The sequence below is a fragment of the Amblyraja radiata genome, chromosome 33 (assembly GCF_010909765.2).
Source record: "Amblyraja radiata isolate CabotCenter1 chromosome 33, sAmbRad1.1.pri, whole genome shotgun sequence".
NCBI lineage: Eukaryota > Metazoa > Chordata > Chondrichthyes > Rajiformes > Rajidae > Amblyraja > Amblyraja radiata.
Window position 1 is genome coordinate 25,705,642 of NC_045988.1, and position 11,868 is coordinate 25,717,509.

The window sequence follows — 11,868 nt, forward strand, 5'->3', positions numbered from 1 at the left end:
GGCAATGGGGGCAGGACATGATGATAGTGCGATGATTGGAGGAGGGAGGAGTGGGGGTGTGTGGGTGGGACTGACGAAAGAGCGCGGTGATTGGAGGAGGGCGACGTGGCACAGACCTGCGCCTCATCCGGAGCCAGGATCGATCCCGGGTCTCCGGCGCTGTCTCGTCCCCACCCGAGTGCCCCCCACGGGTGGCCAGAGATGTCGGGAGTCAGACGCGAGCTGTACCCCCAGGCCCACAGCCCGCGCAGAGAAGCAGCGCTAAACCCAGCTCAGCTCTGCCTGTCCCGCCAGGTTAACCTGCCTGAGCTTGCGGGAAATATGGCCAGCGCGGAGAAGCAGCGCTGGTGTCCTGTCAGTCCAGGCAGGGCTTGTAGGTTAACCTGGCGAGACAGGCAGAGTTGAGATGCATTTAGCGCTGGATTGAGCCTCCGAAGCCTCGCGCATGTGTGTGTGAGTGTGCGCATGCGCACGCGGCCGCCAAAAAATTGTGTCCCCCCTGTCCCCCGGTCCCCTCCATAGTTTGACAGTGAGTTCCGTGCCTGCACCCAACCATCAGCAGTCCATACCCAACCATCAGCAGTCCACACCCAACCATCAGCAGTCCATACCCAACCATCAGCAGTCCATACCCAACCATCAGCAGTCCACACCCCAACCATCAGCAGTCCATACCCAACCATCAGCAGTCCATACCCAACCATCAGCAGTCCACACCCAACCATCAGCAGTCCATACCCACCATCAGCAGTCCACACCCAACCATCAGCAGTCCACACCCAACCATCAGCAGTCCACACCCAACATCAGCAGTCCATACCCAACCATCAGCAGTCCACACCCAACCATCAGCAGTCCATACCCACCCATCAGCAGTCCACACCCAACCATCAGCAGGTCCACAGCACAGCCAACCATCAGCAGTCCACACCCAACCATCAGCAGTCCACACCCAACCATCAGCAGTCCATACCCAACCATCAGTAGTCCATACCCAACCTTCACTATTAAACTACATGCACAGATGCTTCCAAGATGGTGCCCAGCCCAGGCGACTATTTGTGTGCTCGCCACAGAAGCAGATCTACAAACATATTACAATCGCTCCACGATCTTAAATCTCTATTCCTCACTGTAAATGGATCGATTGTAATCATGTATTGTCTTTCTGCTGACTGGGTGGCACGCAACTAAAATTTTCCACTGTACCTCGGTACACGACACAATAAACTAAACTGAACTGAAAGATTGCAAGACTTGCCAACACTAACCAGGACTACCCAATATCTATAGCGCTATTGATCACACCAGCCAACACCAACTCCATAAGTCCATCCAGACCCCCCAACACTATTCAAAACCTCAAGCATTACACAACACTCCTAATAGCTTCCAATGTTATCCAAACCTTCAAGCTCCAATCACGAAGACCATTCAACACAACTAACATCACACCTCAATACTATTACTAATTTGGAGAATTCTTTGCCACAGAAGGCTGTGGAGGCTGTCAATGGATATTTTTAAGGCAGAGATAGATAGATTATTGATTGGTACGGGTGTCAGAGATTATGGGGAGAGGCAGGGGAATGGGGTTGAGAGGGGAAGATGGATCAGCCATGATTGAATGGCGGAGTAAATTAATACCACCCAACACTACTAACATTACTAACACAATACAGCACGACAAAGGCCATACAACACCAGCCAACATCACTTACACCGTAACACGTCACCCAGCAGCTGCAGCGAAATCACCTTACACACCCCATACATTATGTAAAGCGATACCTACAGGTAGAGCAGCAAGATTAACCTGGTAGCGGGAGTGTGCAGGTGGTTGTACAGTCAGCGACAGTTAGTGCTCCACAGATCCTGCCATCAACCAAAACTCCAGCCTCCCTGCATCCACTCACAGCGAGCAAAGTCTCCGTGAAATGTGACATTTGTGAAACTCAGGGAAGAGTGACAGTGGGGGGGGGAAGGGAGGGAGAAAGATAAGGTGGGAGGGAGAGGTGGAGGGGGGGGGAGAGGGAGAGGGGAGAGGGAGAGGGAGAGGGAGAGGGAGAGGGAGAGGGAGAGGGAGAGGGAGAGGGAGAGGGAGAGGGAGAGGGAGAGGGAGAGGGAGAGGGAGAGGGAGAGGGAGAGGGAGAGGAGAGGGAGAGGAGAGGGAGAGGGAGAGGGAGAGGGAGAGGGAGAGGGAGAGGGAGAGGGAGAGGGAGAGGGAGACGGAAGAGGGAGAGAAAGAGAAAGAGAAAGAGGGAGAGATTGAGGGAGAGAGTAAGAGTGAGAGAGAGAGAGAGAGAGAGAGAGCGAGAACGAGAGAGAGAGATGCAAGGGCTGTGAGAGAAAGTGAAAGATAGAGAGGGAGAGAGAGAAGGGGTGGGAGGAAAGTGAGGAGAGAGGGAGAGGGAGAGAAAGAGAGAGGGCAGGATGGAGAGGGAAAGGCAGGGGGAAAGGGAGAGGGGAGGAGGGAGGGAAAAGAAGGGAAGGATAGGGAGAACGAAAATGAGAGGAGGGAAAGAGAGGGGAGAGAGAGAGGGGGAAGGTGGGAGGGGGAAAGGGATGGGAGAGGGAGGGAGAAGGAGGGAAAGGGAGAGGGAGAGGAAGAGTGTGGGAATGGGAGAGGGAGGGAGAGAGAGAGAGAGAGAGAGAGACAGTGATGCGTATGTTATTCCCCCGCTCCGGTGCTTTTTGATGAGTCATAACAGAATTACAACATTGATTCCAGGTAAAAGGCTCCAGATACCTGAAGCCAGGTACAAATGTGAATATGCAGGAATGTCACGTAAGGATAACTGGTTCATTTACAGACTGAGGAGCTCAGAAATGTTTAAAACCAGGGTCAAATGCACCTCATGTAAATGCGTAATTCAACTGAACTGGGCTATCAACTGTTCTGTTATTACAGGAAGATCGACACAAAAGGTGGAGCAACTCAGCGCATCAGACAGCATCTCTGGAGAAAAGGAACAGGTGATGTTTGGGTTGACACCCTTCTTCAGACCTATTCCTTCTCTCCAGAGATGCTGTCTGACCTGTTTAAACCAGCATCTGCAATTCCGTCCTGCACACTGTAATTCATGGACTTGTGTCTAATTATCTGGGCTATAATTCAAAATGATATGTTGGCCACATTGAAAAACTGTGTAGAAACACCTGGCACAGATGACAACAATTTTGAAAGATGTAGATATTGAAAATTTGCTGTAAGAATTGGAAAATACTGGAAATACTCAAACAGGTCAGGTCATATCAAAGGGAAGTGAAACGGTTAATATTTCAGGAGAAGGATCCTGACCCGAAATGTCACCCATCCCTTTTCGCCAGAGAAGCTGCCTAACCTGTTGAGTTACTCCATCACTTTGTATCTGTCTTTAAATTTCAGATGACCTTTGGTAAAATTGAAAGGAATACAAAGGAAACTTGGGTGGGGAGGAGGTGTTCCTGATTGGGTGGATCTGGGTAATTGGGGGGTATAAACAGGGTTTTAAGTCTGTGAGTGAATGGAAGTGATTAGAGTCCATTCTGCAACGTTCAAAGTCTTTCTCCAAGGTGACGCAAGAGGCTGCAGATGCTGGAATCTTGAATAAAACGCAAAAGTGCTGGAGGAACTCAGCACCTCTGGCAGCATCTGTGGAGGGACAATGTTTCAGGTCAGGACCCTTCTTCAGACGGGTGGAGAGCTGAGAAAGTTAGTGAAAAGAGGTGAGGGGAAGGTGTGGGGTGGGACTGGCAAGTGACAGTAGGCACAAAATGCTGGAGTAACTCAACGGGTCAGGCAGCATCTCTGGAGAAAAGGAATAGGTGACAATTCCGGTCTGAAGAAGGGTCTTGGCCCGAAACATCACCTATTCCTTTTCTTCAGAGATGCTGCCTGACACTGAGTTATTCCAGCTTTTTGTGGCTATCTACCAATAATTAGGGTGCAGGTGAGAAACCACATTGAGTTACACATACACATTGGGGGGTTTTAATTGTCTCAGCTCCTGCTGGCCGTAATTGAACCACATACCTCTACTTGATATGAAATGTACTGTGTAAGATGACTATTCCTATTGAGTCTGAAGAAGGGTCTCGACCAGAAACATCACCTATTTATTTTCTCCAGAGATGCTGCCTGACCCGCTGAGTTGCTCCATTATTTTGTGTCTATCTTTGGTTTAAACCAGCATCTGCAGTTCCCTCCCACATAGGGGCAAGAGACAGGGGCATTCCATCGATCATAGTTGGCAAATGGGTGGAGGTAACAAACGGGTGTCCGTTGTGGAACCTGATAAGAAGGGTGATAAGTAATGAAATGTAAAACCAGAGGGAGGGGCAGTGTGTGGACAGGAATGGTGGATTGAAGGACAATAGGGGATTCAATGGAGGCGGAAAGGGTCGGAGACAAGTGGATGGAGGAGGACAGGGGAATGGAAAGGAATGTGTGTGCGTGGGGCAGGAATACAGCAGAGGAGGAGGGGTGGAATACGTGCGGTCATGTTGTGGGCTACCCAAGCGGAATATGATTAAGAAGGAACTGCAGATGCTGGAAAAATCGCAGAAGGGTCTCGACCCGAAACGTCACCTATTCCTTCGCTCCATAGATGCTGCCTCACCTGCTGAGTTTCTCCAGCATTTTTGTCTACAAGCGGAATATGAGGTGCTGTTGCTGCAGTTTGCATTTGGTCTCTCTTTGGCATTGGAGGAGGCAAGGACAGAAAGCTCCATATGGGAATGGGATGGGGAGTTCAAATGGCTAGCATCTGGGAGATCCATCAGCCCATGGTGGACAAAAGGACAGAGTTCGGGGAAACAGTCGACTAGTCTTCACTTGGCTTCACTGATGTGGAACAGTCCACTTTGAGAGCACCTCATCCTCCCAGCCCATTGCATTCAATGGTCTTGATGTGGCTTCAGTGGGCAGCAGAGATGTTCAAACGTGGCGCAGCAGTAGAGTTGCTGCCTTACAGTGCTTACAGCACCAGAGACCCGGGTTCGATCACGACTACAGGTGCTGTCTGTACGGAGTGTGTACGTTCTCCCCGTGACCACATGGGTTTTCTCCGAGATCTTCAGTTTCCTCCCACACTCCAAAGACGTACAGGTTTATAGGCTAATTGGCTTGGTATAAATGTAAACATTGTCCCTAGTGTGTGTGTGTGTGTGTAGGATAGTGTTAATGTGTGGGGATTGCTGGTCGGCGCGGACTCGATGGGCCGAAGGGCCTGTTTCCGCGCTGTATCTCTAAACTAAACTAAACTAAAGGGAAATGGAAGGGTCTCATGGTCTCACTTGTTACCTTTTGGGGTGGAGTGTTTAGACTCAGATCATAGGCTGGAATCACCACTTCATGAGGCAGAGACATAACCCTACCCTGGTTGCTGGGAACCAGAGGGTTCTCAGGAGATGTTGGCACACAGTGTTTGACTTCCCACCCAACAACTGAAGGAAGGCAGATGGTAGCAACCCTCTAGTCCTGGCAACATCCTCGTAAATCTTGTCTGAACCCTTTCAAGCTTGACAATATAACTCCTATAACATGGTGCCCAGAACTGAACACATTATTCTAAATGCGGTCTCACCAACGTCTTACATATCTGCGACATGCCCTCTCAACTTCAATATTCAATACTCTGACTGATGAAGGCCAAAGTGCCAAAAGCTTTTTTAACCACCTTATCTACCTGCAACTTAACCTTCAAGGAACCATGCACCTGTACTCCTAGATCCCTCTGCTCTACATAACCTAGCCCTCAGAATACAGGCTTAGGAGATGCGGGGCCCAATTGGGAACTATTTTGGTGAGCCCCACGTTCCCAGCCAAGGACTGTAGAATCATAGGAATACATATAAAGTCTATTATAGACTATATATCTCTATGGTAGAATGGAAAGTAATCAAAATGTGAGCTGGGGCCGAGGTTTGTAAACGTTGCTCCATCCCCCGGCCCGGCCCTCCCTGTATTGTTCACCACGTATCCACGGGGAGAGAGAGGGGTGGAGCCGGGGAGCATGAAGCACGGTGACTGGAGGGGCAGGAGCGCTGCCCCCGGGACCGTGAGGGACCTCCCCCTCTCCTCCTTCTCCATTCCCCCTCACACCCTCTCCCCGTCTACCCCTTTCTTCCCCTCCACCCCTCTACTCTCTCTCCACCCCTCTCTCCCCCTTCCACCCGGGGTAGATCTACCCAAGCCGAGAGTAGATTACTCCAAAGATCCTGTAGCGGAGTTCTGGATTACTCTAGCGTGGGGCCCCCTTAGGCGCTGGGCCCAATTGGGATCAATCGGTCCAATCATCTTAAGGCCGGCCCTAGAACTGTGGTCACTTGTCCCAAAAGGCTCCTCCACACACACTTCATTAACTTGCCCTTCCCAATTTCCCAATACTAGATCCAGCGTTGCCCTCTCACGTGTGGGGGCCTTTACATACTGTTTAAGAAAACTCTCCTGAACACTTTTGAGGAATTGTACCCCATCTAAACACTTCACATTATGATTTTCCCAGTCTCTATTGGGAAAGTTAATATCCCCTACAACAACATTCTGTAAATGGGCTAGATGGTTTGGAGTTTGTAAAATGTGTGCAGGATAGTTTTTTGCAGCAATACATAGAGGTACCTACTAGAGGAGGGGCAGTGCTGGACCTCCTGTTAGGAAATGAGACGGGACAGTATGCGTTGGGGAGCACTTCGGGTCCAGTGATCACAATACCATTAGTTTCAATATAATTATGGAGAAGGTCAGAACTGGCCCTAGGGTTGAGATTTTTGATTGGAGAAAGGCTAACTTTGATGAGATGCGAGATGATTTAAAAGGAGTGGACTGGGACATTTTGTTTTATGGGAAAGATGTAGAAGAGAAATGGTGGACATTTAAAGGGGAAATTTTAAGAGTACAGAATCTTTATGTTCCTGTTCGGTTGAAAGGAAACAGTAAAAATTGGAAAGAGCCCTGGTTTTCAAGGGAAATTGGACATCTTGTTCAGAAAAAGAGGGAGATCTACAATAATTATAGGCAGCATGAAGTAAATGAGGTGCTTGTGGGGTATAAGGAATGTAAAAAGAATCTTAAGAAATAAATTAGAAAAGCTAAAAGAAGATATGAGGTTGCTTTGGCAAGTAAGGTGAAAGTAAATCCAAAGGGTTTCTACAGCTATATTAATAGCAAAAGGATAACGAGGGATAAAATTGGTCCATTGGAGAAACAGAGTGGGCAGCTATCTGCAGAGCCAAAAGAGATGGGGGAGATATTGAACAATTTATTTTCTTCGGTATTCACCAAGGAGAAGGATATTGAATTATGTGAGGTAGGGGAAACGAGTAGAGTAGTTATGGATACTATGAGTTTCAAAGTAAAAGAAGTACTGACACTTTTGAAAAATATAAAAGTGGATAAGTCTCCAGGTCCTGACAGGATATTCCCTAGGACATTGAGGGAAGTTTGTGTAGAAATAGCCGGGGCTATGACAGAAATATTTCAAATGTCATTAGAAACGGGAATAGTCCCCGAGGATTGGCGTACTGCGCATGTTGTTCCATTGTTTAAAAAGGGTTCTAAGAGTAAACCTAGCAATTATAGACCTGTTAGTTTGACTTCAGTGGTGGGCAAATTAATGGAAAAGATACTTAGAGATAATATATATAAGCATCTGGATAAACAGGGTCTGATTAGGAACAGTCAACATGGATTTGTGCCTGGCAGGTCATGTTTGACTAATCTTCTTGAATTTTTTGAAGAGATTACTAGGGAAATTGACGAGGGTAAAGCAGTGGATGTTGTCTATATGGACTTTAGTAAGGCCTTTGACAAGGTTCCTCATGGAAGGTTGGTTAAGAAGGTTAAACTGTTGGGTATAAATGCAGGAATAGCAAGATGGATTCAGCAGTGGCTGAATGGGAGAAGCCAGAAGGTAATGGTGGATGGCTGTTTGTCGGGTTGGAGGCAGGTGACTAGTGGGGTGCCTCAGGGATCTGTGTTGGGTCCTTTGTTGTTTGTCATGTACATCAATGATCTGGATGAAGGGGTGGTAAATTGGATTAGTAAGTATGCAGATGATACCAAGATAGGGGGTGTTGTGGATAATGAAGAGGATTTCCAAAGTCTACAGAGTGATTTAGGCCATTTGGAAGAATGGGCTGAAAGATGGCAGATGGAGTTTAATGCTGATAAATGTGAGGTGTTACACCTTGGCAGGACAAATCAAAATAGGACGTACATGATAAATGGTAGGGAATTGAAGAATACAGTCGAACAGAGGGATCTGGGAATAACCGTGCATAGTTCCTTGAAGGTGGAATCTCATATAGATAGGGTGGTAAAGAAAGCTTTTGGTATGCTAGCCTTTATAAATCAGAGCATTGAGTATAGAAGCTGGGATGTAATGTTAAAATTGTACAAGGCATTGGTGAGACCAAATCTGGAGTATGGTGTACAATTTTGGTCGCCCAATTATAGGAAGGATGTCAACAAAATAGAGAGAGTACAGAGGAGATTTACTAGAATGTTGCCTGGGTTTCAACAACTAAGTTACAGAGATAGGTTGAATAAGTTAGGTCTTTATTCTCTGGAGCGCAGAAGGTTAAGGGGGGACTTGATAGAGGTCTTTAAAATGATGAGAGGGATAGACAGAGTTGATGTGGACAAGCTTTTACCTTTGAGAATAGGGAAGATTCAAACAAGAGGACATGACTTCAGAATTAAGGGACAGAAGTTTAGGGGTAACATGAGGGGGAACTTCTTTACTCAGAGAGTGGTAGCGGTGTGGAATGAGCTTCCAGTGGAAGTGGTGGCGGCAGGTTCGTTGATATCATTTAAAAATAAATTGGATAGGCATATGGATGAGAAGGGAATGGAGGGTTATGGTATGAGTGCAGGCAGGTGGGACTAAGGGAAAAAAGTTGTTCGGCACGGACTTGTAGGGCCGAGATGGCCTGTTTCCGTGCTGTAATTGTTATATGGTTATATGGTTAACAACCTTATTTGACCAGCAGCTGTCTGCAATCTGCTGGCATATTTGTTCTTCTAATTCCCGTTGACTATTCGGGGGTCTGTAGTACACCCCAACAAGGTGATCATCCCTTTCCTGTTCCTCAGCCCCACCCATGTAGCCTCACGAGACGAACCGTCGTTAATGTCACCTCTGGTCACAGCCGTGACATCCTCCCTAACCAACAATACAACCCCCCCCCCCTCCTCTTTTTCCCTCACCGCTGTCTCTCCTGAAGCTCCTGTACCCCGGGAGCATTGAGCTGCCAGTCCTGCCCCTCCCTTAACCAGGTTTCAGTCATGGCTACAACGTCCCAGTTGCTCGTACCTATCCATGCCCTAAGCTCATCTGTCTCGCCCGTCAGGCCCCTCGCATTAAAATAGGTGGAGTTTAAACGAATGCTCCTTCCTCACTCTCCGTCTTTCATCTGCCTATTACATAGAAACATAGAAAATAGGTGCAGGAGGAGGCCATTCGGCCCTTCGAGCCAGCACCGCCATTCATTATGAACTTGGCTGATCGTCCCCTATCAATAACCCGTGCCTGCCTTCTCCCCATATCCCTTGACTCCACTAGCCCCTAGAGCTCTATCTAACTCTCTCTTAAATCCATTCAGTGACTTGGCCTCCACTGTCCACTAACTATTTTGTCCACTAACCTTTCCCACACCACCCTCCAGACCAACTTCTAGCCTCTCAGTACCTGTCTGTCCTGTACAAGATCCCACCCCCCTGCCAATCTAGTTTAAACTTTGTGTAGGAAGGAACTGCAGATGCTGGTTTAAACCGAAGATAGTGCTGGAGTAACTCAGCGGGACAGGCAGCAACATGGAGTAAAGGAATAGGCGACGTTTCGGGTGGAGAACAGACTGGAGAATGTTATTGCCCCGAAACGTCCCGGAGTTGCTGCCTGTCCCGCTAAGTTACTCCAGCTTTTAATGTCCAACTTTATTTCTTACTTAATAAACAAAAACGATGCAACGACCCGACTTGAAGAATCAACGAGAAGACAGGTGCTAGAATCGAGAGCATAAAACAAAGTGCTGGGGGAACTCAGAGGGTCGGGCAGCATCTGTGCAGGGAAATGGAAGAACGACCCCGACCCCAATCGTCGGGAGTCCATCCCTCTCCGCAGATGCTGCCGGACCCGCTGAGTTCCTCCAGCACTTTTTCTCCTCTGTATGTTTCTGTTCAACTTACCGACTTTCTCGGCGTGTAACCACATTCAGGGTGACCCGATCTTAAATGACCTGTACCTTATTTTTGTTTATCTCTCTCTCTGCGATTATTCAGTTGCTCTATTATCCAGAACGATCTCGTGGAATATACGGGCAGCCAAATTCTTCCTCGGATACAAAACAGTGCCAATTTGTATTCACTTCAGTAGCGGTAACGCGAGTACAGGTGTGTTCATACTTTCACTGTTAACTAACAAGTGGGAAGTGGCGGACAGAACCACCCAGTGAAATAGGCGGGGAGTAAAGCAAAGAGATATCAAGTGCGACAGAGACCAAACCCCGTGAGTTTATCACGCGTCGTCCAAATAAATGTAAGACACACAATGCTGGAGTAACTCAGCGGGACAGGCAGCATCTCTGGAGAGAAGGAATGAGTGACGTTTCGGGTCGAGGCCCTTCTTCAGACTGGCTAGGAATAAGGGAAACGGGAGATATCTAGACGGTGATGTAGAGAAATATAGAACAAATGAATGAAAGATACGCAAATAAGGATGATAAAGGAAACAGGTGTTTGCTAGGTGAGAACAAGAAGCTGGTGCGACTTGGGTGGGGGGATGGAGAGAGAGGGGATGCCGGCGTTACTTGAAGTAGAGAAAGCAATGTTCAAATCACTGGGTAGACAATAATGCTGGAGAAACTCAGTTGATCAGGCAGCATCTGTGGAGCGATGGAAAAAGGCGACATTTTGGGTCGAGTTCCTTCTTTATACCACTGGGTGTAAGCTGCCCAAGCGAAATATGAGATGCTGTTCCTCCAATTTTCTGTACAATGTGATTTACCCGACCCGATAACACGAAGTATATATTCATATAACTAAACCCCTGTCTCACAATGCGAGTCCACCCACGAGTGATCCTGAGTTAAAAACAAATCAAACTCGTGGTAATGACGTAGAATGAACGTAGCGGGAACGTCGTAACTTAGCGACTCGTAATGCTAACTGCAGGTACTCGGGAAACTTGTTAACTCGTGAAAATTTTTTATCATGTTGAAAGATTTCCACAAGTCAAATTTACTCTTGAAGGGAAAATGTGAAACTTTTAAACTCGTTGTAATCCCGGAATAGCCCGTGAGTTTACCGTATTGACGCATGAGTAACTCGTGGGTTTGGCCTGAGTACAGGGAAGTGAAATGTTGAAGGTTAGTCAGATCTTTATGCAAAGTTTTCAGTGAAGGAGCAAAAAGCACTCACCGGGGATCTGAGAAACAGTGGCAAAAAGAATGAACCATGCAGTGTGGGGAAAGCCGCATTGCGAGTGTTAATTTACATAGAAACATAGAAAATAGATGCAGGAGGGGGCCATTTGGCCCTTTGATTCAAGTTCAAGTGAGTTTATTGTCATGTGTCCCTGTATAGGACAATGAAATTCTTGCTTTGCTTAAGCACACAGAAAATAGTAGGCATTTACTACAAAACAGATAAATGTGTCCATATACCACTCCAGAAGTGGCGGCGCTGGGAACGGCTGCGGCTCGCCTGCAGTCCGTTTGTCTTTACTTTTTTGTGTTGTTTTTTTTTCGTTTTGTCTAGTTGTGTTTTTGGTTTTTAGGTTGTGTTTATGTGGGGGTGGGGGGGGGGGGGGTGGGGGGTTGAAACGGGGCTTGCTGTCTCTCCCTTGGGGGGAATATGACTTTTTCGTCGTATCCCCCCTCTCTGCCTCC

The 11,868-nt window shown here is 47.6% G+C and overlaps 1 protein-coding gene across 9 annotated transcripts in view; it reads right to left on the reverse strand.

Moving 5' to 3' along the window:
• Nucleotides 1–10,388, reverse strand: part of st3gal4 (ST3 beta-galactoside alpha-2,3-sialyltransferase 4) — a 142,233-nt gene extending 131,845 nt beyond the window's left edge. For 7 of the 9 annotated variants that reach the window (XM_033049568.1, XM_033049572.1, XM_033049571.1 and 4 more), the window contains exon 1: nt 10,169–10,388. In XM_033049568.1, coding sequence (XP_032905459.1) covers nt 10,169–10,193 — 25 coding nt within the window. In that variant the 5' untranslated portion in view covers nt 10,194–10,388. Of the gene's footprint in view, nt 1–1,791; nt 2,020–10,168 lie in introns of those variants that run through there. The other 2 variants (XM_033049566.1, XM_033049567.1) reach the window with 2 other exon arrangements.
• Between the last annotated feature and the right edge of the window lie 1,480 nt (nt 10,389–11,868).